This window comes from Eubalaena glacialis, chromosome 10, assembly GCF_028564815.1.
Source record: "Eubalaena glacialis isolate mEubGla1 chromosome 10, mEubGla1.1.hap2.+ XY, whole genome shotgun sequence".
NCBI classification, from domain to species: domain Eukaryota; kingdom Metazoa; phylum Chordata; class Mammalia; order Artiodactyla; family Balaenidae; genus Eubalaena; species Eubalaena glacialis.
In genome coordinates this window covers 120,459,401-120,483,424 of record NC_083725.1, presented here as the reverse complement: position 1 = coordinate 120,483,424, position 24,024 = coordinate 120,459,401, and the positions used below count along the sequence as shown (strand labels likewise).

Below are 24,024 nucleotides of genomic sequence, written 5' to 3'. Positions count from 1 at the left end.
CCCCTGAGATTAAGGAATCTCTTCCCCCTTACCTGCCTGGTCCTTGAGGTGTCCCCTTAAAGGGCACTTCCCCCAGGAGACCCCAATTATCCTGCACTGGAACCGTGTCCCTGCTCTACAAGCACGTATGAGCATGGTGCTCACATAACAGCCCCAAGATGTCCCTGTCCTAGTCCCCGGCACCTGTGAACATGTGACCTCCCATTGCAAAGGGGACTTTGCAGATGCAATTAAGTGAAGGCTCTTGAGGTGGGGGAATCACCCTGGATGATCCAGGTGGGCCCAATGTCATGGCAGGGGTCCTTATAAGAGGGAGACTGGAGGTTCAGAGTCAGAGGAAGGGCTGGGATGACAGAAGCAGAGGTCAGAGAGGAGAAAAGATGCCACATGCTGCTTTGAAAGTAGAGGCAGGGGCCATGAGCCAAGGATGCAGTAACCTCTAGAAGCTGCAAAAGGCCAGGAAACAGATTCTCTCCTGGAGCCCCTTCAAGGAATGCAGGCCTCATGACACCTTGATTTTTGCCCAGTAAGGCTCCTGACCTCCAGAGCTGTAAGAGAATAAATGTGTGTACTGCTAGGTTTGTGGTAACTTGTTACAGTAGCAATGAGACACTGATACAAGCCCCAACTCTGTGCTGGGCCCTGGGGTACAGCAGCAGACAAGATGGACCAGACCCCGCCCTCATGGGGGTTACCCTCTAGGAGGAAGGGGTGGGGACTTATACAGCACTGTATGTCAATTATATCTCAACAAAACTGGGAAAAGAAAAAAAAAAGGAAAAAAATCATGCCGAGTGCTATAAATAGAGCTGAAGGGACACAGAACAGGGGTTGTGACCCCACCTAGGAAGTTAGCAAAGGCATCTGAGGAAGCGCCCTGTGATCTGCACACAAAGCATGAGTGGAAATTAGCTCGGCTAAGCAGAGAGATGGAGAGAGCCTTCCAGACAGGAGGCTGCACGTGCAAAGACCCCGAGGCAGGAAGGAACGGGCCTGCTTTGTGTATCTGAGAGGACGTAGAGGGCTGAGCACAGGCCAAGGGAGTGAGTGGGGTGAGGGAGGGTGAAGAGCTGGACAGGGCTAGATCAAGGAAGGGGCACTCAGGGTGAGGACAGTGGGGCACCCCAAAGGACATTAGGCAATGGAGCCATATGAAAAATGTTGCATTTGTAAGATCACTCTGAAATTCAAGAGGATAATGTAATCATTAAGCCAGAACAGGATGCTCTGAAAAAGAAACAGAGAACCAGAAAGAGCTCTTGGAAATGTAAAATATGCTACTGAATTAGAAACAAACAAACAAACAAACAAAAAAACAGTAAAAGATTGAAGTCAGTCTCCCAGAAAGTAGAAGAAAGACAGAGAGACGGAAAATAGGAGAGAACAGCCAAGAAGCATGGAGACTTGGTCCAAGGAGACTCAACATCCAACTACTGGACATTCCAGGAAGGGAGATGAGAGACAGCTGAGGAGAGGAAAGGTCAATTGAAGGGAGAGCCCACCGAGAACCTGGACTAAAAGGGTAGCCACCGTGTCCTCGTGTCCTTCCAGAAACTTCCCAAAGAACTAACAGGTGACCTACCAAACCACAGGCCTCAGAACAGGTTGGTTTTCAGTAGAGAAGACTTACAAAGATGTCTTCAAAATTCCAAAGGAAAGTACAATTCTATACCCAGCCAAGGTATCTATCAAGGGCGAGGATACCATAAAGGCATGTCTGAAAACACGTGAGAGTTCGTGAAATTTACTTTCTGCACCTTTTCTTAGAAAGTTATGGAGAAGGTGCTCCAGCAAAACATGGGAGCAGGTGAGGGCAGAGGAAGGCATGGAAGGCAGGCAGCAGTGGGGCCTGTGCAGGGGGATGCTGGGGAGGTCCCAGCCCAGGCACAGGCAGAGGACAGGCTGCTCCAGGGAGGTCTCCCAGGAAAACAAACAGGGTGGACCCAGAGGCAAGCCTGATACAAAGGGGCTTCTGAAACAGCAGAGGATCACCCCAAGGTAGGCAATGCTAGAAAACGGGGTGGAGAACCACAGACCCCATGGCTCTAAGAGAATAAATGCTGGGCGTAGATTTCACTGTGGACTGCATGACAATAATGGCGAAGCGATCCTGGGAAATGAGAGAGAGGCGATGCATAAGATGGTGTGAGAGAGCCCAATCCTCACCCTCCATGGAAGGAATTATATAAAAGATTCTGAAGTTGATAAATCAAGAAATAATATGGGAAGCATGTTCCTTAAGGCTGATAAGAGAATTGCCAAAGGGAAGCCTTAAAAGTAGCTGCCCCATGAATGGGACAGAGGTGTGAACTGAGATCCAAATGGTTCTTTTTCATTATAAGCTATACAGTGAGTGCATCCTCTCAGCTACATTCACGTACACCCACCCACCCACACTCTCTCTTACACACACACACACACACACACACACACACGTAATGAACTCTTCCCACAAGAGCTGCTCTCTGGCTGGAATGTGAGACGATCACAGGGGGACCAGAGGAGATGGGGAGACAGTGAGGGGCCATGGCCAAAGTCCTGGGAGAAAGGGGGAGGAGAGGACCACGGGGTGGAAAGAAAGGCGATGCAGAAGATGTTCAGGGGGTGAAATCCTCAGACTTGGGGATGGGTTGGATATGGGGGTGGGGGTGGGGCATCATCAGGAAAGGACCCCCCCCCAGCCCTGGCTCTGTCTTGGCCACTCAGTGGGAGAGGGAAGGCCAAGGTGATTCCCAGGAGGGAACACGGCATAGGAGGAGGTGACATGTCTCTGAGACGTCTGCGTGGGAGTGTCCACTTGCAGTTGGGATATGAGGCTCAGAGGGAGGGTTGGCGAGGTTGAGAGTGGGCGGTGTGGAGATGGCACCTAAAGAAGGGGTGTGAGTGAGATTCCGGGGGAGGAATCTCGGGCATCCCATCATCTTAGGGGAGGTGACTTCAGGAAGGGGTGCACTGTGCCATCGGGAGGACCGGAAACAAGGTCTGGGACATGCCATTGGGTGTGGCCACCCAGGGCCACGGATTTCCTTACTTGGTCTGACTCGGTGCTACCGCCGTGTCCACTCTGACTGCAGTGGACGCTGTGCTGACCTGATCGGGGACATGGATCCCACCGCCTGGGTCACCAGGACCCCCATGCCAGTGCATAGTAGGTGCCTCATAAATCCTGGTGGCCTGAGTGACGGGACGAGGAGGTGGGCATTTGGGGTGGGGAGCCTGGGTGTTTGTTGGTGGGTAGAAGCTGCTCTGCCCAGCGAAGGGCCCGGCTGGGCAGCCGCGTGCCTGCCCCTCCGTCCACACCTTGTCTGCACGTGGGGACAGTGCAGGAGCAGTGGCATGTTTGACCTCAGACTGGGGCCTGAGACCAAGGTCGGATGGACCTGGAGAGGGATAGCCTTGGGCCCAGAGCTGGTCACAGAGGAAAAGGGCCCAGAAAGAGTGGGAGGTGCCGCTTCCCCGAGCTGTGGCAGAGGCCAGGCCTGAGCTGGACCCTCCCTCCTGCTGCCGCCCCAGACATCGGGCTCCCTGGGCGTGGATGGGCTGCCGGGCTGCCGGGTGCAGACCGAGACCGTTGGGGAGGCCAGGGGAGGGCCCTCCCAGCCCACACGTTCTGAGTCCTCTACCCGCCTCAGCTCAGCATCCTTCCAGGGAAATGGGCGTTTCCTGCGGGAGGTTCCAGGGGCCCAGGGTTTCAGGGCGCGGGCGTGGGGAGGGGAGAGGAACTGTCCACAGCCGTCCTCTTGCCAGCATCCCTTTGGCACTGGCTGCCGGGGGCCCCGCCCTGCGTGCCCAGAGTTACACTATTGACGCTTCCTTCTTTGGGTTAGATGTCGTCTTCAACAAATATTTTCTGAATGTCTGCTATGTACTAGGCGCTGGGAACACGGGGGAAAGTATGTGGACCTGCCCTTGAGGGAGTCGTGTTCAATGGGGCCACGGACAGTAAACAGACAATTAATTATCTTCCACAGAGAAGGAGGAAGTGCTCCCAACATGGTTAGTCATTCACACTTCAGTATGAATGAGTGTCTCCCATGCCTTGCTCAGTAACAGACTGGACCAGAGTGGCCTCACCCTCCAGGGACTAGGGCAAGGGTAGGAGTCAGAGCAGAGAGGGGGCAGGGAACTACTTCCCACAAACGCTTCCCCGGCTCCCAAGTTCCCAGGCTGCATCCCTGGGGCCCCCGGGAGGCCCTCCCTCGGACCCACCCCCACCCGGCCTGGTCTCAGCCCCTCCAGCCGCCGCCCCCCCCCCCGCCGTACCCCCTCCCCGTACCCCCTCCTCGAGGCCTCGCCCTCCCCGCCATCCTGGAAACGATTTTGTTGTCTGCAGGGATCATGTGTAGCTGCCTGTGAGTTATAAGTCTCCGGAGCGAACAGCCTGTTACCTAACCAGGCCCGGCTCATGCCAATGTCTTGAGTAATTATTGGGGGACGGGGGGCCGTCCAGCCCACAGCAGAACCTCTCCGAGGGAGTGCTATTGTTTTTCATGTCAGCTGCATTTTAAGGCTACATTTCACGTCAGCTGTGACTTGGAAGGAAAGAGGGCCCGGCCTTTGAGAAATGAGACGGGGTGGTAGAGGGCAGCTTAACCCTTTGCACCCCCCATGCGCCCCAGCTTCCCAGGGTTGCCTGACAGAGAGCCGGCTTGTCGGGGATCAGAACCCGAGGCCAGGCCCAGCAGCCGCCACTTGGCAGCGCTGATGGAAACCGCGGTGCGGTTACGCACAGACAGTCACGGAAACTCGGAGGACGGCGGCGTTGGAGGGCGAGCGCCAGGCCCGGCTCCGAGCCCTTCCCCCACTCCTGCTGCCGCCCTCCTGCAGGTCTCCCCGTATCTGGCAGATCTGCAGCTGGCAGGGAAAGGGCTCTGGGGCATGTGGGGGGCGCCGGGGGGGAGGCCTACCCAGCCCACCTCACCAGCCACCGCCACCAGTGGGCCTGGGGGGGAACAGAGAGGGATGCAAGGGAAGTGGGGCTCCCCGGGCATCCCTCTTCTCTGGCCCCAGACCTGCCTCCACCCCAGATCTGTTGACTCAGTGACTCAAGCACCGACCAGAGGCCAGGAGTGGCCCCAAGTGCTGGGGAGGCCACACAGACCCCTTCCTCAGGAAGCTCAGTCCAGGGAGAGATGCACAAGAAACCAGCAAGCCAAGGGGTGGGGCGTGGAGTTACAGAGCAGCAGGGACCGGAGGAAGAAAGCAGGCGGGCAGCGAGCGAGCAGCGTGGGAGGTGGGCAGGGGGGTCTCCAAGGAGGTGGCATCAAAGCAGAAACCAAACAAGGGTGGGTCATGAGCTGGACAGACGTCCAGGAGCAGAGGAAGGGCTGCCCCAGACACCTCGGCCCCTCCTGACACCTTGTGCCGCTGACAACCAGGCTCTGCAGCCCACCCCCCACCCCACCCCGGGCCTTAGATGGTTCCCATGCTTCTGTTTAAGGCGGAGGTGGATTCACTCACTCACCTGTACACTAAGCCATTCAACAAACCTTTACTAAGTGCTGCTGTGGGCCGGGAGCGTCAGGCCTGAGGTCCTGGGGTGAAAGAGCCTGGAATATTGGGAGACAGCAGCTCCTGGGCAAGTGGGACTTGGGCGAGTGGTATGAGATGATGGGGGGAAGCTGGTAGGGGCCAGATCGGGGCCTGGCAGCCCCCATAAGGAGTTTGGATTTGTTTTCACTTGATCAGAAGCTGTAGGTGGGTTTTCAGCTCTAAGCCCAGAGGTGACATGCTCTGATTTACATGTTTCTGAGCTATGTGTAGGGTGGGGGGTTTTGGGGGGGTGGGTGTGGGGAGGCAAAGAAAGCAGCTAGCAAGGAGATGATGGACTAGATTCAGGGCAAGGGGCTTAGTCCCAGCTGTTGCTGAGACAATGAAAGTGGTGGTAGCCTAATCAAGGGAGAATTTTGCCAACCATAGGGCCCCAGCTGAGCTGGATCACCCAGAGCCTAAATGTGTACAGCACAACAACAGGACCAAGGGGCCTTCTCTCTGTTTACCTCACTGTCTGAAAAGCAAAAAAAAAAAAAAAAGGTTATTTTCAATCTGGGGTTCTATACCCAGTCAAACTCTCAGGTCTGAGAGTAAATTAAAGACATTTTCAGACGTGCACAGTCAGAAGTTTTACCTACCGCATACCTTTTCTCAGAAAGTTATTTGAGGATATGCTCCAGCAAAAGGAGGGGGAAACCAAGAAGGGAGAAGCACAGCATCCAAGAACCAGGGGAATCCAACACATCACCCCCCCCCCAAAAAAAAGAGGCCAAGGACATTCCTAACATGATGGGGGAAAGAAAGTCTAGCATTACAACTATTCAGCAGGCCTAGAGAGTAACTAATCCTTCTAGGGCCCTAGGAAGAAACTTCCAGAAGAAAAAAGAATAAGGCTGATAGATTGCTGCTGTTCTCAGCAGGATGGATAGAAGCTTTACAATTCTGGCAGAGAGTTCAAGAGCAAACTAGTGACAGATGCACTGAAAACTAAGCAAAACATAAAGGCAATTTTAACCCCAGGGAAAACAAAAAGTTATAATCATAGAAGAGCACATGATTTGGCTGAAAATAGCATTTACATAGTGATGCTGTTACATAATGTTTACATAAAATGCAAACAGTAAATATTTATTTAGCCTAGAATTGCAATGTAACTATATTGGCAGGATAGGGGAGTGGCAGGGGGCAAGAGACGTGAAAATGAAATCTTGATCCCTCGTCTTCCCTGTTAGGCAGTCACTAGATAATGTCTAGAACTTCAAAAGCAAGGGGTGGACATATAAGCGTGTGGTTTAGAAATACCAAGGTAAAGGCAAGAGACAGCAGGGAGGGTTGAGGGGTTGCCTCTGGGTCAGGAATTGAGGATAAAAGATATCCACCCATGGGAGCTCTTCAGGTGGGTTTGCTGCTGATGGTGAGAAAACTCCAGAATGGAGGAAGAAAATGGGGAGGTCTGACGGTGCCCTGGTGAGGAGGAGGTGGAGATGTGCCACTGGGTTTGGGAAGGGCAGGAGAGTGGGTGCAGAGGCAGGCCAGGTGTGTCCTCATGTCACGTGTGCAGACTTGGGGCTGGCTGGTCCCCGGACAGGAGCCCTCTGGGTAGCCAGGGGGCTGGGGCTGTATGGGATGGGGCAGCGGTGAGAGAGGAGGGCTCACTGGTGGGCACCCCTTTCCCACCTTTAACTCAGGTTGACAGAGGGCCCTGGCCTCCTGCCTGGGTGGGCCTCCCAGAGCTGTGACCCAAGTGGTACCAAGGATGGTCTCCAAAGCCCCCAGATCCAGGCACTAATGGGGAACCTGCAGGCTGTGACAGAGGGTGAGCCAGGTCCTCCCAGAAGCCTGCAGACCATACCCGGTCTGGTCAGCCTGGGTCCCCCCGACCCGGGCCCACTGTCCCAAGGAGCTCTTCCTCTCGGCCCCAGGAGCAGGAAGTGTGGGCGGGGAACCGCAGGACGGCCTGAATCTCTCGCCTTCAGGTCAGCCCAGGCCAGGTGGGCCGCGGGCCAGCCTGGGGCCTCCTTCCGGGGTGGAGGCCTCCCCACACTTTCACTCACCTTCCGAACATTGTGGGCCGTCCTGGGAACCCCCACTGCTCAGTTGCCCCCAGGTCTCTGACCCACCCCCAAGGTCACCCCACCCCATCCCCTCCAGCGCCCCGGCCACTTGGCCACACACCTCGGGATCAGGGCTGGGGACCTCTAAGGTCACCTGCCTCAGTGTGGCGGCTGGAATGAGGCGGGCACAAGAGTGCAGACGTGGGGACAGTGAGGGGCAGCCCTGTCACCTGCACAGGAGCCGCAGGTAGCCTGGCCTGGGGTCCAGGGGTTTGGAGATGGAAAGGGGGTAGGAGGCAGATACCCTGCTAGGGAGGCACGTTTGACACTCCACCGCCTCATGGCATGACCCTTCGCATGCCCGTCTCACAGACGCAGAGACAAAGGCTCAGGGGCGTGACGCCAGGAACGCCAGGTCCCACGCTTGCATGTGGCTGGACCCAGGCTGGAGACCAGGCAGGATGGGGGCCTGTGGACCACACGGGCAAAGGCCCCAGGGCGGGACCACCGGCAACAGTAGGGAAGCTAAGCCCGGGACCTGGGGGGTTGCTGGGAGCAGAGGGGAGTGGGACCCACCAAGTGTGTCCAGAGGGGGCTGGAGCGCTCGGGCCCGGCCTGGAGCCCCAGCGGCTTCCTGGCCCCCCTGCTCCCCCTCCTCCTCACCCACTTCCCTGACAGTGGGTCTCAGGGTGGGGCGGAGGTGCAGCAGCGCCCCCTTAGCCACAAGGTCCCCCCACACACTGGGCATCTGCGTGGCCAGGTGACAGAGCAGGCCCCCCAGGGCCACGTGCCCACGTGGGTGAGTCATGACCCAGTGATGCGGCGGCTCAGCAGGGGAGGTGAGCAGGCAAGGCGAGGGCGGGAGCGGGTGCTGGCACTCGGACTGCCGTGAAGCAAAGCACCAAGGAGGGGCCGGGGGGGCAGAGAGGATGGGCCACCCTGGGCCCCGTCTTCTGGGGCTGCTGGCGCTGCCCCTCCACTGCGAGCGTGGGGGACTGAGCTCCCCGTCTCAAAGAGTGTGCAGACAGAGGTGGGGAGGGAGCCCGGTGTTGGGCGGAGGAAGAATGGGGCCGAGGGGCTTCTGGCTCACAGGTTGTGGGTCCCACAGGCCGGGAGAGAACAGGCCTGGGAGGGGGTTGTCACGTGCACAAGGTGGCGAAGGCCCACCCAAGCCCCCAGCTGGGCCTCCAACGCCAGGCAGGGTGCAGGGCTTGGTCCTGGACGGGCAGAAATCCCTGCGGCTTCCCCAGGAAGGCAGGTTCCAGGAAGGGCGCTCCAGCCCGTTCCACGTCTCCTTCCCCACAAGCCTCTTCCAGGTGCCAGGACGGGGGCTCGAATCCAGATCCCCGGGTCTGGGACCCCAGCCCAGAGCCCCCCGGCCCAGCCTCCAACCTGGTTCCAGCCTCAGGGGGGCTAATTCAGGGAATCCTGTCCTAGGAGCAGGAGCCAGGAGTGGGGGCGGGGCCGGGGGTGGCCCTGACCTGGGTGTGGGCCTGGGGGGCCCGGGGGGCCAGGGGCTGCCCGCCCGTCTGGGTCAGCTGCAGCTGCAGCCCGGCCCTGGGCGGCTGAGTCATGGGGCCGCTGTTTCCAGGCCAGGACCGAGGCAGGAAAGGCAGGGAGACTGGACACGCTGGCACCTGAAGGGTGGGCAGGCATGGCCCGCCCTGGGCTGGGGGTGGTCAGCCTGTAGCCCAGCTCTTGCAGCCCCCCAGCCCTTGGCACCGCCCCTGGATTCTGCTCCATGTGCCAGTTTCCAGGTTTCCCCCACTCCCCAGCGTAGGGCCCAGCACAGCCCTGGTGGAACTCTGCCCGTGTACACACGCACACACACAGGCACACACGTGCCAGAACACACACACGCAGGCCAAGCCCCTCAGCCCCTCTGCTGGTTGCCCTACCTGGGGCTGACCTGGGCGGTCTGGCCTCTGGTGGCGGTGATCCACTCATCCTGCAGGTCTTTACTGAGCACCTATTGTGTGCCAGACACTGGGCCGGCAGCTGCGAGGCAACAAAGCAGAAGCCCTGCCTTCAAGGAGTCGAGCATGGCAGGGGTGCCGGGGAGGGGTGTCTCTGCAGAAAGAGTACCTGGGCAGCCCTGAGACAGGGCATTTAAGTGAATACTCAGAGGAGGGCAGAGGCAGCTTGAAGCTCCTGGGGGAAGAGCCCGCCCCACAGAGGCAGCAGGTGCAGAGAGCCCGCGGCGCTTCGGGGCCTGGACAGAAGGCCCACGGGGCTGGGGCAGCGGGGAGGACCCGGCCAGATCGTGATGGCCTCGGGGCCACTGCAGTGACCCTGGCCTTCAGGCTGAGGGCATGGGGAGCCCCCGTTTTAACGTCCCCCTCCTGGGGCCTAAGAGTGGCCACGGGAGAGCAGGCGGGGGGCCACTGGCAGGATCCGGGGGATGCTGGTGACCGGGCCCAGGGCGGCAGCTGCAGGGGTGGGAGGGGCCTCAGATTCTGGATGGATTTGCTGGGCCCTGAAAGTCTCCACCCTTGACCCTGTTGGGTGCCTCTGTGGCTGGTGACTTGGGGAGAGGGGGGAAGGCTGAGCCGCCTGGGTCCACTGGGAGGACGGGAGGACAGGCCGGGGGGGGGGGCTCCTCTCCCCCAGATCAGGGAGGAGCGGAGCGGAGGAGGGGCGCGGGGCTGGGGCGGGGGAGCCTGTCTGGGAGCGTGTGGAAGGGCCCCTGCAGGGCCAGCCTCGCAGCCGACACCGACGCCAAGAAGACCGTTCCTGGAGAGCGGTGCCCTCCCCTGGGTGTGGCCTGGGGCGCACTCAGCCCCCCCCACCCCGTCCACAGACGGACACTGACGACGTGGCGTCTCCAGAGCCCCGTGGAAAGGCCCGCTGCACCGCCGCCCCGGGGAGCGGGCTCCGTGGGCATGTTTCAACACGGGCGGCCTCCAAACCCGTGTTGAGTGAAAGGGAGCGAGCAGAGAGCCTAGCATCTCATGTTACCGTTCATGCTAAGCCTGCCGCAGATGGATACTGTATCGCATGCGCGCGAGCTCGTGTTTTGAAATGGCTGGAAGGATAAACACCAGATCACTAAGACGGTTACCTGGGACGGGGGCGGGAAACAAAGCCAGACGGGCCAGGTCAAAGGGGATGTTTCTTTGCAATGTTTTTACTTCTTAGAGAAGATGTTTTGGAAGAGTACTTATATCTACTTATATCATGCAAACCCTTTGTAAAGAGGTTCATTGAACAGCAAGACGTCCAGCTGGGCAGAGCGTGTTGCCAGGGCGGGGGCGCGCGGGCACTGTCCCGGAGGCCGGCCGGCGTGGGGTCAGCAGGCCTCCAACTGTCCGGGGAAGAGGCTCTGGGGGCCTGTGCCGTCAGGGAGCAGCCGGAAAGCTGTGCAGGTGTCCGGAGAAAGGACATAGTCCAGGACTGAGTGGGAACAGAACAGCCAAGGGTGGCCGGAGAGGGGCACGGAGAGAAGCCGCACCAAGCTGTGTGTGCAGGGGAAGTGGTCAGAGGCAACTGGGAGGTGCTGGGAGCCTGGGGGGCATGCTGGGGTCTGTCCAGAGGAGCTAGACCCTGCCCCCAGGACACTCCAGGCACGTACGCATCAGTCTCCATTCTGAGCTGCAGCACAGATTCTCTGTCCCCTCCCTGCTAGGGAGGTGACGGAGGCCCAGAGTCCCCCAGGTGGTCAGGGGTCAAGGACTGCCTGGCAGTATCCCCGCTTTCAGGGAGGTGGACATTTAGGAAGCAAACGATGCAAGCGGTACCTGGGCAGACCAGAGTGGCTGGAAGGGGCAGAGCAGGGAGGTGATGGCAGGCAAACTGGGGTGGGGGGTGGCGGTGTTTCTAAGGAGGAGACCCTCGCCTCGGGGCCTGAAGAATGAGACCGTCTGCTGGATCAGGAGAGGGGTGGAATGTTCTAGAAAGCAGGCCGGCAGGTGCAAATGTCCTGAGGCAGAGAGGGGGTACAGCACATCCAAGGAACTGATAGAAGCCAGTGCAGGGCAGGAAGGGGCAGTGGCCAAGGTGGGACACAGGGCCCAGACCGTGAGGGACCCTCTGGCCGAGGCGGGGCTGTGTCTTTGTCTTGAGAGCAGTAGGCGGCTTGCAGGGGTCTCACCAGGGCAAGGACGGGGTGCGAGGCGTGGAGGGAGGCCTGCTGGCTGTGGAACTCACGGAGGGTGAACCCACCTCGAGAGGCACTGCGGGCCCAGGGGTCCTGAACTGCCCACACCCTGGCTGATGGCCCCGAGATGGTGGGGGGGAGGGGGACTGGGGGCGGCCAGGCCAGGGTAGCAGCAGCCAGAGGCAGACAGGACTATGAAGACGGAGCTGCTGGGCGGCCCTGCCCACCTGCCCGCCGTCACTGGGCCGCGTGTCACCCGCCTGCCCGCCCGCCGGGGCTGGGGTTTGGCTGCGGTGGCCGGGTGCTCGCTGGCTCCCAGTACAAAGTGTTCCGCCCGGCGTCCCCCTGGCTTCCAGGACTTCGAGGCTCGTCAGAGGGGCAGCGAGGGAGGGGGAGGCGGGGGAGAATCAAATGCAGGTGGGGCCTCCGCCCTGCCGCCAACACAAACACGGCCTCTCGGCTTCCAGCGCCTTTTTCCAGCCTGCCCTACATTCCCGCTCGCCCGGCCCCAAGAAGGGTGGCTGAGTCGGCCAGCCTGGGGCTGCCCGATGTGGGCAGGGCAGGCAGCCCCCACTTGGCCTCTGCTGGCAGGACCCCCCTGAGGCCCCAGCTAGGGGCTGGCCAGCCTGTTGGGAGACCCAAGCCCCGCCCATCCTGAGCCAGGGTCCCCCCCCCCTCCACCAGCCCACCCACCAGGTGGCCGTGGGCAGCTTCCTGGCCTCCGTGCATCCTGGTCCCCACTGCCCAGGCCCCCTTCCAAGCAAAGAGGCTCCCGTGCAGCCCAGGAAGCTGTGTGCTGCCTGGGGCTCCCTGACTCTGCCACTGCCCCCTCCTTAAGCTGTCCCATGAGCCTTCCTCCCCGAAGTCCAGGCAGGGCGGCCTCAGTGGGCACAGTCAGGCGGTGGTTGTGCACGACTCTGGGCACAAACGTGGCCCCCGCAGAGATGCGGCTGGAGGGAGGAGGTGGCTCAGTGTCCAGGAGTGTGGACTGAGCACATCGGTAAACACAGCACACGCAGAGCCCCCGTGGGGCTTTCGTCCTTGGGGGTGCGGGGGCGGGCAGCTAGAGATGGAAAATACAATAAATAAACCAGTGACGTCGGTGTGAGTCCTGGAGGAAAAGACAGTAGATGGAGGATGGGGGCAGGTCGCTGCGTTTAGCTCAGGGCCCAAGGAGGTCTCGTGGGGAAGTGAGCCTTGAGCAGAAATGTGGGCGAGGTGATGGTGTGAGCCACGCGAGAATCCAGGAAGACATCCTGGCAGCGGTGGCAGAGAGGAGAGGCGGGAGCAGGTCAGAGAGGAGGCCTCATGCTGGAGCTGCCTGGGGGAGGGGTGACAGCTTGGAGCCTCGGCCCAGACTTTCTTTTTTGTTCAGAGCTCAAAGCGGGGTTTCTCAGAGTTCTGAGCAGAGAAGCAAAATCTCTCAGACCGGGGGGCTGAGGGCAGAGGTCACTGAGGTTGTCCAGGTGAGCTGGTCCATGCTCCCCTGGCCACCTCCCCTGCTGGACCTGCCGGATGGGGCCAGCAATGTCTTTCACCACAAGAAAGAACAGCGCTGCCACCCACTAGCAACACATGTCGTTAAGACCACCCTAAGTAAGACGGTTCACTGTAGACTGCAAAGCATGTACAAAAAGAATGTTCCAGCTCCATGGGGAAAAGACAGATCCTTCGGTGAAGTGTAATGTATCGACAGGCTGATCGCTGAAAACAGGCCTGCAGCTCAAAATCAGTCCCACACCGTTCAATGATTGAAGGGTAAAATACAAATCTAAAAAGTACTAGAAAAAAAATGTTTCAGGGTCGGAATTGGGAAAGCTACTCCAAGCATGCACAAAATCTAGAAGCCACAATGGAAAAGACAAACAACTCTGACTACATAAAAAAGTGAAAAAGTAAATAAAACTTCTGTATGACATGAGCAAAAATGATAATCATAATTGCCATAAACCAATTCACAAGACCAATGGCACACTAGGAACAAACATTTGTGATGTCCATGTCAAAGGACAAACTTTCTTAATATACAAAGAGCCCTTACAAATCAATGACAAGGAAAAGGCCTGGCCAGCAGCACCTTGGGGAGGGAAAGAGCAATGGGCTTAGAGGACATCTGCCCCCCACCCCACTACTGGGGCCCTGGGAGATGACAGAGACCTCATTTTCTCATCCAGCAAATATCTGTGAAGCACCAACTGTATTCATCCCAAGTGTATTTAGTGAGCACCTACCATGTGCCAGGCTCTGGGAGACCCTCTGGGGAAGTGAATGTGACAGCATGGTCAAAGGCCTGGCCGCAAGAGCTTTCAGCTGGTGGTAGGGAAGCCCACTCTCAACATTTGAGCTCAGGTTATATGTTGTGGTGGAGGACGGTTTTCCAGGCAGAGGGAATGGCAAGTGCAAAGGCCCTGAGGCAGGATCGAGAGGACTGTGCCCAGGATCTGAGAGAAGGGTGTCAGGGAGGACTGTGAGGGGGCTGCGCGGAGCTCAGGGGCTGTGGATGGAGGTGAGATTTCACTCTGCGTGCACTGGCAATTCTGCGGAGGGAGACAACTCAGCCTGGCTGCTGCTGGAGTGAATGGGAGGGGGACGGACCAGTCAAGTAGAGGCGATTCCAACAGCACAGGCCAGGGATGCCACTGGCCTGGGCAGGGGGCGTGGAGGGGGCGGTGTTGGATTCAGAGCGTGTGCTCTCGAGAGCGGGTGGGACATGGGTGAGCGCCAGGGGAATCCAGTGCTTTGCTGTGTGGGTGTCAGCACCACTTTCTGAGATGGGAGGATGGGATTGCGGGCAGGGCGAGTCTGAGTTCTCTTTGGGCCCTGCTGCACCAAGATGCTGTTAGACCTGCTTGCCAGTGGAGACGGGGTTCTGGGGCCCCCGGGGGAGAGTGCAGAGCTGGGGCGGAGCGTCGAGGGTGTCTGTGTAGAGATGGTGCCGACAGACGGGGGTCCTTGGGCTGGGTGTAGAGGGCCTGCGAGATTGTCCCGGCTGCGGCGGATGAACACTGGAGAGGTGGCTGTGGTTTATGATAATGATCCTGAGACCCGCCCCCCTCAGCAGTCAGCCTGGATGGAAGCAATGCTGAGGGTGCCTGGCGGACCCCAGGCATCTGTGGGGCTGCCCCTGGGCGAGCGTGTATCTGTGGGGCAGGTAGAAGGGTCTTCTCTCCATCGTGACACTCTCTCAGAGGGGAGCAACCTGCACTCCTAAGGGGTGGTCAGCAAGGGTCAGCCAGGAACTGGCAGGCCCCCAGAAGGGTCTGGGGTGACCAGGACCTTGACCATGCTGTGCCGAGGACCCAGCTGAGGCATGGCTGACTCTGGTGACGGCTCAGATCACCTGCCACCCAGTAGCCAGAACAGTGAGAGATTTGAGGGACAGTGGCTAGGACAGAGGCCTTGGTCTACAGCCTCTGAAATGCCCACCCTGGCTGATTTATGATGCTGAACCAATGCACCGGTCCCAGGGGCCAGGGCACAAGTGGCTGCCACATCGCCCACCTCTTCTGGCCAAGGCTCACCCCCTGCCTGGACTCCGCCTGGGCAGAGGACCCTGGGAAACAGGCAGACGGCTGGTGTGTTGGTGACCAGGGGTTCCAGAGATGGTGGCATCTATCTCCCAGTGAGGAGAGTACGCTTGGCACCCGACAGAGCCCCCATGCTGAGTCGGGCTCCCACCGCTCGCCCGCTGAGCTGCCCCATCCCAGCAGCATCACCGCCTGGTGGAAGGGTGCTCACCTCCGTGGCACGTGCAAAGGCCCAGGGGCCCAGAGGTCCAGGCAGATACGCTTGCACCCTCTGGCAGCTCAGGGAATGATTTGGTGGACGGTACAGGGAATTGTGCAAAACCACAACCGAGGCGGCTCATGCATTCTTGCACGTGCAGTCTCCCTGCCCTCGTAAAGCCCGAGTACTCATGTACACACACGTCTACACGTACACATGCCAACTGGCCCTCAGGCCACGCTGCACGCAGGCAAATTACTAACAATAATTACAGTAATGGTCAACAGGAGACTTAATCAGAATTTGCCAGATGCCAAGCACTCTTTCCAGTGGTTTCCTGCATTAATTCATTCAATCCTTACAACATCCTACTGAGGGAGATTCTACCAGCATCCCCATTTTACAGATGGGGAAACTGAGGTTCAGAGAGGCCAAGTGATTCACCCAAGGTCACCCAACCAGGAAGCGGCAGAGGCAGGACATGAGCCCAGACAGCCTGTCCGTGTGCCCAGGCCCTCCCCGCGGGCTCTGACCCGCTGCCCTGCGGCCCGCACACCCAAAACGCGTCCTTCCCCAGGGCCTCCCGCAGACCGGCGTGCACACATCCCGCCCCGGCCCACATGCCCAGCGCACGACCAGCCCAGCAGGCTGTGGGCCGGGCTCCGAGGCCGTCTCCTCAGCAGGCTGGGTGCACCGAGCACCGCAGGACAGAGAGCTCGGCAGGCCGGCCGCCCTGGGGACTGGCAGTAAAACCTCGGCAGCTAGAAAACACGGCTGATTTTTCTCCAAGAGCTAAAGCACTAAAACAAAGTCATAAACACAATTACACCGTCTCCTGCCATAAATTACAATGTTATGAAGCGCTGTGATCTATTTCCACTCGTACCCAGCTCTGTGAGACCCGCCAGCCCCACGGGCTCTAACGAAAGGATGATTTATGGGTGTTATTCCCGCATTCTCGCCGTGGGGGAGGGGCGTTCCCAAACTCCCAGGAGTCAGGGAGGCCCAGCGCCAGGGGCAGGGCCTGGGGGCCGGGGCCAGGCTGCCCACCGGGCAGGGACCTCCCCCCAGGACAGCTGGCCCTAGGCAGGCAGGTACCCCGCACCACCTCCCCCTTCCCCCTTGGCAGACAGTTTCCCCGGGGGCTCTGGGCTGTGTAGCACCCACCATATTCATTCCACAAATGTGAACTGGGCCCTCTGCGTGCCACCAACGACAGGCAGAGGAGTGGGGCTCCTGGAGCCTAATTCTAGTGGGAGAACCAGCTAGGGAGTGAGCAGATACAACCGCAGGCCAGGGGCCTTGGAGAAAATCAGGGCCAACGTGGGGATGGTGGGGGGCCATGGCAGAAGGAGGGACGTGGCCGCGATCAGTGCTTTTGGCGAGGTCCGGGGGTGGAGGGTGGTTGATGCGGGCAGGGGAGCAGCTGGGGAAAAGGGCCTGAGGCAGGCATGTGCTGCCACGTTTGAGGACCAGCAGAGTGGCCTGGAGTAAATGCAGAGGGAAGAAGGGCGGGGGGGGGGTGGGGGGAGGAGGCCATAGAGCAAAGGGGGACAGGTCTAGGGCCACAAGAGGGACTCAGGCTTCTCCTGGGAGTGAGGTGGGAGCTCAGGAGGCTATGAGTAGGGCAACGATGTGACCTGGTTTGTGTTTTGAAAGGACCACATTGTGGGGGAAGGCTACCTGGCAGGCTACTGCAATAGTCCTAGCATAAAAAATTGGCGGTCTGGCCTGGGCTGGGAGCCAGTGAGGGGTGGGCAGGGGTTTCCCAAGTTCTGCTGACAGACAGAATGTGAAGCATGATGCTGAGATTTTGGAGTGTTTTTCTGGGATGAGGAAAATAGGCAAGGAACAGGGTGGGTGCTGAGAGAGAGAGAGAGGCCTCAACAGAGGTGCAGGAAAACCATGGTTTTATGGTCTGCGTTCAGGCCTGAGGTGCCCAGGGATCAAGCGTGTGGGTCTTGGATGTGTCCCTAGCCTGAGCCTGGGTGCTCAGGGTCAGAGGACAGCAGACCACAGCTGTCACATCAGGGTGGCCCTCCTCCTGCCATGGTCTAGCAGACACCAGGACGCAGCCAGCGCCCCTCCCCTTGGTGCTTTCTCTCGGTGGCATCCATGGCCCTAGACCTGGGTGTTCAGCATCGCCTGCGTGTGCTGCAGGGCACAGGGGGCAAAGGTCGCAGGTCACCGTGACCCCCACCCCCACGCCCCTCCCTCACCAAGCAGCAGCTTGCAGAGCGAGGGCCAGGGCCAGGGGTGGGGCAAGAATGGGTGCAGCAGGCCCGTCGTCCAAGGCTGTGGCCGGGCTCTAATAGGGGTGGGAGCGGGCACTCCTTCCACCCATCAGAATTCACTCATCATACCCTGTGTCCTGCCCCGTGCTGGGGGCTTCTCACAAACTGTACGCTCGGGAGGGGGCAGGGTGGACTGCCCACCCGGGGGCCTGTGAGGTGTGGCTGGGGCCCTGGACAGGGAAGGCGGGTTTCTGCCCTGAGCTGTCCAGCACAGGGCTCCCTCTCTGGGCGGCCAGGATGGGGACCGGGTGGAGGTGTGGCAGGCTCAGCACCCCTGCCATGGGCCACTGGACCTGCCCCGGCTGTGAGCGGGCCCCACCTCGTCCCTCCAAGCTGCGTCCAGGGACTCAAGGCCCGCTGTGCCCCCGGGCCTCAGCTGTGTCACCTGTCTGATGGGCTCAGGAGCAGCGGGGAGCAGGGGCTTGTGACCTGGGCAGTGCTGGGCCTCGCAGGTGCCACAGGCCTGTGGCCAGGGCAGAAGCGGGAGATAGGCCAGCAGCAGCCCCTCTGCAACCCCTGCTCCCTGGCTTCTTCGCTCCCATGCTCCCTGCTGTGTGTGAAGGCAGGGGAAGGGGGCAGAGCCGTGTCACAGGGTGTCAGGAGGACTGAGCGGGCCTGTGCACGGACACACTGAGCAGTCATGGCCGTGTCCCTGCGCCTGTCGCCGGCATGTGGGCTTGGGCAGGGCTCCCTGGGGCTTCAGGCCCCCGCGCACCCCGTGACATACCTGGAACCCCCAACTCCCTGCAGCCCAGCTTGGCCCCAGGGCTGGCATCCAGCTCAGTGCCTGGTGTTTAAGTATTGTGAGCATTGCCCCCGAGAGTGGCTCAGTGACTCTTGGTCCAGCACAGTCTGCAAACAAGAGGAGGGTCCAGAGGTCTTTTGCCCTGTGACCCTGCAGAGGGCCCTGGGCTGTCCCAAGAGGAGCCCTGCCTCCCCCTTTAGATGTTGACCCACAGGGACCCTGGGGCACCACGAGCTGCGCCGCAGGGCAGGGGACTCCCTCCCTGCGAGCCCCAGGCCTCGGTGTCCCCCACTCCTGCCCGTCTTTGGCCAGTGTGGCCGAGAGAGCCCAAGGCTTGCACGTGGCCAGGGCCATCGGCGGGGTCCAGAGCTGGGATCAAGGCCGAGCAGGTTCTGCAAAAATTTCCCTTGAAAGACTCTTTTTCAAGATTTTCTTTTGAAAACAAATTCATAACCACATCAAACAGGAATCCCGTCGCCTTGGGTTTGATCACCAGCCGCCCGGGGCTCTCTAACTGGCTGTTATTCTAATTGCTTTTTTTTCTCTTCCGAGGGCCGGGAGTCGTCTTATGGTTATTAATTTGGTGAGTGGAGGCAGGGAACAAGGGAGCTTTTGTTGGCCTTGCCCTTTAGTCACTATCAAATTGCAGATAATGACGAGATCCAAGATCCCCAAAACTGATGTGCCCCAGCGGCTCCCGGGGAAGGCCGTCCTGGTCCCCGAGTGGGCACTGCCTTCCTCTGAGGGTGACAGCACTTCGCCTGGGCACCTGCCCGGAGGGACGCACTTCTCTGCGGCTGGGGTTTGGCTCAGGCCGCTCCCTCCGGCCGAATGAAGTGCTCGCTGGGTGTCACCATTGAACAGGAAGCAGGATAAAGGCACTCTCCTTGGGAGGAGGAGAACCCAGGGTGGGGGGACCCAGGGACCATCTCTCTGGGACGCGCTCAGCCCTGGAGAAGCGTGGCAGGTGTGAGTCACACTCACAGAGCCCGCGGGCACGGGCTCCTACACGACTGTCCTGCTCCATCCTCAAGAACACCCGCCACGGGAGGAGTAGAATGCCCCCACTTCCCAGCTGAGAAACTGAGGCCCAGGGAGGACAGCACGGAGGCCGGGTCTCAGCGTGGGATCTGACTTGGCCTCCTGGACCAGCCTGACCAGGCTCACCCCACACTGTGGGGACAGGGGATCAGCCGCTGAGAAGGACGGGAGCCCACCCGGGCAGAGGCCACCACCGGGCCCTGGGCAGTGCAGGGCAAGCTCAGGCAGCCCAGAGGCCCAGGGAGGACAGCACGGAGGCCCAGAGTCAGCGACGAGCAGCAGGCAGCCCCAGGTGGTGTGTGGCACCGAGGTCAGCCACCAAGCTGCGGGCGGGGGAGGAGACATGGCTCTCGGGGTTGGGGGCTAGGAGGGCTCCACAGGGCTTGGCCCACCCACTGATCACCACGCCCTGAAGCTGGACCAGGCGAGCGATGGAGAGGATCCCCGCCCATCAGGCGTGGGGCTGGGCAGGCGGCAGGACCCTGCAGGGGGCCAGGAAGACCCAGGGGGACCCTGAGGGTGGCCAGAGGACCAGGAGGATGCGGCAAGTGGCCGGGAGGCCTTGGCAGGAGTCTGGTGTGGCCTGCGGGCTTCCCCACTTGCTCTCTCTCCCGGCCCATCAGTGGCGGCCTGTTAACGCTCCTCCCCAGACCCGCTCCTCTCCTGTGCGAGAAGGAGGGGGAGGCGTGAGGCCCAGGCTTTGGGCCAGCTCTGGGATTCTGGCCCAGATCCGAGCTCGCCCCCAGCGCCCCTGCCACCTCCAGCAGTCTGGCTAATGGGAGCATGTCCCCTGGGACCAGGGAGCCCGGTGAGCCCCTCAAAGCCCCATCTGCCATGAGCAGCAGCCCAGGGGGCCGAGGTGGGCTTGGAAGCAGAGCAGGGCAAGGGGGCAGCGGCAGAAATGCCCCAGGTGGCCCCCTGAGGGCGAGCTCGGCCTGGGGCCAGCCTCCCGCCTGCTCCCCAGTGGGGGCTGTGCTGTCAGCCCCCTGGGATGCGCCCCCTCTCCAGTCGTGCCCAGCAGCCCCACCCCTTCCTGAATCCCAGCCATTCTTCCATTTCCTTTTTTCCCAAGAACACCCTATAAAGGCTTCCATACCCACTTGCCCTGCTGGGGGCTTCAACAGATGTTCAAGTGCCATAAAGTGAAAATTTATGAAACCACAAATTTTCTTCTGTAATGTATTTGGTGCTCTAATTGATGCCAAACCAATCAATACCCAAGCCGGGGCCTGCACAGTGGAGCAACATGAAGCTTGCCCGGACCAGCCTCGTGCAAGGCTCATTCCAGGCTACCAGGCGTGCAGGGTCCCCCACGGGTCTCCCAGGGCATAGGCGGGCAGTGGGACTGGGGGGCCAGTCCTGCCAGCGGCCGGAGCCCCAGCGGTCTTGGGCCGAGGAGAGGGTCCTCCCCAGCCCCCTTGGCTGGGCTGCAAGGGTCCCAGCCAGAGACCCCAAACGAGACTCTTCTCCTGGGGCCTCGGGGCCTGCGTCTGTGGGTGGCCTCAGCATACGGTGGGACTAGGGTGTCAGGGAGGCACCCGGGGGAATGCAGGGGTGGGGAGAGCTGAGGGAGGGGCCCAGGCCCTACACCAGCTACACCAGAGAAGCTCTGCACCCCTTCCCTTTATAGCCTGGGCTCCGGTATCAGATGTGTCTGGGAAAATAGGTTAGGCGCCCCTGGCCTGGGTGAGGGGGCCTCAGACATGCAGCTGTCCCTGTCCCCAGGCCCAGGGGCAGGGGAGGATGTCTCAGTCCCCCGCACTGTCTGCGGAGGCAGAGGCGGGCAGGGGAGCCCAGGAGGTCCCAGGAGACAGCACTGGCCTCAGTGCTGCAGCCGCCACCGTGCGAAGCTGGGGACGTGGGTCACAGGCCCCACCTCACGGGCAGCCGTCCTGATAGGGGGGCTGTTGCTCCACGTTCCAGCCCCCCATCCTGCCCTACCTGCTGCTAGGTCTCAAGAGAGCCCCGTGGCCCCGACTCAGGAGAGAACCCTCCCCTCCTCCCGCTCAGCCAGCCCTGCCCCTCCCCCCTGACTCAGCGTCCACAGTGGGAGGGAGGCTGGGGACTGCCCCACCCCCCCTCTGAAGCCGGACCCGGGCCCACCCGGGGACCCAGCTACACAGGATTTGTGGCCTCTTCAAGCCACAGCATCTTCCCCGGGGCCAACCCGCTTGGCCAGCACCCAGCTCCGTCCGGTCCTGGGGTAGGGATACTGCAGCCAGCAGTGGGGCCCAGATGGGTCCTGGGGCAGTCTGGCCCAGGGCGGCTCAGAGCACATACATCATGGACCATGTGTGTGTCCAGGTGGATGGCCGGCCCCAGCCAGCTCGGCCTGCCGCCATCCTCAGCCCCAGCGTTGACCCTTGGCTGAGCCATCCCTGGGCTTTTACCCCCAGCCACACTCTCCCCTGAAGCAGCTCTGTGTTCTTGCAGCTTGGCCCTTATCGGTGACGATCTGGCCACCTCCGCTCCCTCCCCCATCATTTCTAGTCTTTCCAGTGTTCCAGGTACCCAAGGCGGGTATTATTTTCTGACGGAGACCCTGGGGGAACCACCCCCAAGGGCACTGCAGGCCCCAGGGTGAGCCAGGCCTCCTCCCGGCTCGTGCCAGGACGTCTGCTTCACCCCTGCCCCTGCTCTGAGGGCCCTGGGGTCCTCTTCCCACCCCCGGGCTCAAGCCAGCCCCACCCCGTCTTGGGCATCCAGCAGCCCCTGCTAAGTACCTGCAGCCTCAGGTCCATCCTCCAACCACCTCCCCTCCAGCTTCGTGGGGCGACCCCACCTCGTGGGGTGGGCAGCCCCAGTGCTCAGCGCGGGAAAGGCCTTTGGGAAAAGCATGGTGGGCATGTGGCCCTGGCTGACCCCTGGGGATCGGTGCAGGTTTTGGGGCTCAGCTGGGAAGATGGTGGTGCCCCTGCTGAGTTGGGGACCGTGCCCGGGATGACAAGAGCGCCCTGAGGCACAAACCCTGCTGGTGGGCATGGGGGTGGGGGTAGACGGCAGGGGAGGGGCCCCGCGCTGCTACCTGCTCAGCCACTGGTCTCAGGTGAGGGCTGCAGAGCAGGGCTCCCTCCACGCACGTGTGCGCACACGTGCAGACTTGCACAGGGGCCACGGACACACACACACACACATATGCGCGTTCCACACACACACACACACGGGCGTGACCAAGGCCAGGCCCCGCCCCTCCCCTGGCCCTCAAGCAGCCCAGGCCTTGAGGCCACCTGCACAGCGCCCGGCTCACCTCTGACCCTGTCCCCGCAGGTGACGCAGCTGGACCAGAGGCTGGTGCTCGTCACAGACATGCTGCACCAGCTGCTCGCCCTGCACCACGGAGGCGCCCCCGGCAGCCGGCCCTCCAGCGGGGGCGGGGCCCAGGTGCTCCAGCCCCACAGCGGCGGCTCCATCCACCCCGAGCTCTTCCTGCCCAGCAACGCGCTGCCCACCTACGAACAGCTGACCGTGCCCCGCGGGGGCCCCGACAAGGGCTCCTGATGGGGGCTCGGGGCCCAGGCCTGAGAGGGGAGGCCCGGAGGAGCCCCGCCCGGCCCACCCCACCTCCCACTCAGCACAGGCACCACTAGGCCTCGGCCACCTCTCGAAGGCCCGAGAGAGCAGTCCCGCTCTCCAAGGCCCCAGACACCCGGTGGGCTACAGGGCCCTCTGGCCTGGGCTGGGGGGCTCGCCAAGACCGCCTCTTCCCAGCCAGCGGGTACTAGAATTTGGCTGGGTGTTGGGAGGAGGAGGGGCCTCTCAGCTCTGAGACCGGGGTCCCCCACATTACTTGCATGATACTCGGGACAAAGTGGCGGGGGTCAGGCCGGGCATCCCAGGCACTTGGTCTGTCCCATGTATGGCCAGGAAGCAGCTCAGCTGTGTGCAGGCCCCAGGGCGGCCCCGAGGGGAGACAGAGGGACGGCCTGGACAGGGTCTGTGAGGACCCCACCCCCAGCCTCAAATCCAGGCCCAGGGGGACCCAGGGAGAAGGCAGGCAAGGCAGGGCAGGGCAGGCCCAGCCCACGCCGAATAAAGGATGCCCACGGGCAAGGCCCAATCAAGGCCCGAGAGCCCGTCAGAGGCCCCCGGGCCTGGGCCTGACTCCCCCACGCTCCAGAGATGCTGACGCAGGCCAGGAGCTGCTGGGGATCTGCTCCTGAGGCCACAGCTTCCAACGGGAGGGACATGCCCGCCGCTGTGGCCAGAGCTCTTCACGGGGGGTGGACCGCCCACCAGTAGAATGGGGGTGCTCGGGTCCCCCACTTTGGACTGGCAGCTTCTCCTACCCATTCCGGAGAAAAGAGCAGGGTCCCCAAACCCCGCTCTGCGTGCGGGCCTCACCTCCAGCTCCCTGCCTGGTCTGAGCGGCTGGACAGACACACAGACGGTCGCCTCCCCAACCAGCTGCTGAGCCGCAGGGGAGCAGACGGGCATCACCATCTCTGACGAGACCCGTCTCCTCTGGGGTGCTCCGTCTCACCGAAATCAGAATAATCTGTGGTGATTTGGAATCTGTGCTTTAATGAATTTCACAGTGTGATTTTGATTCTTAATCGTTCAGGTTTTTCCTAATAA

The 24,024-nt window shown here is 61.0% G+C and overlaps 1 protein-coding gene across 1 annotated transcript in view; it reads left to right on the top strand.

The window, feature by feature from the left end:
• KCNQ1 (potassium voltage-gated channel subfamily Q member 1) overlaps window positions 1–24,024 on the top strand; it is a 348,499-nt gene extending 324,475 nt beyond the window's left edge. The window contains exon 16 of the mRNA XM_061202275.1: window positions 22,717–24,024. Within this exon, the coding sequence (XP_061058258.1) occupies window positions 22,717–22,947 (231 nt within the window). The 3' untranslated portion in view covers window positions 22,948–24,024. The remainder of the gene's footprint in view (window positions 1–22,716) is intronic.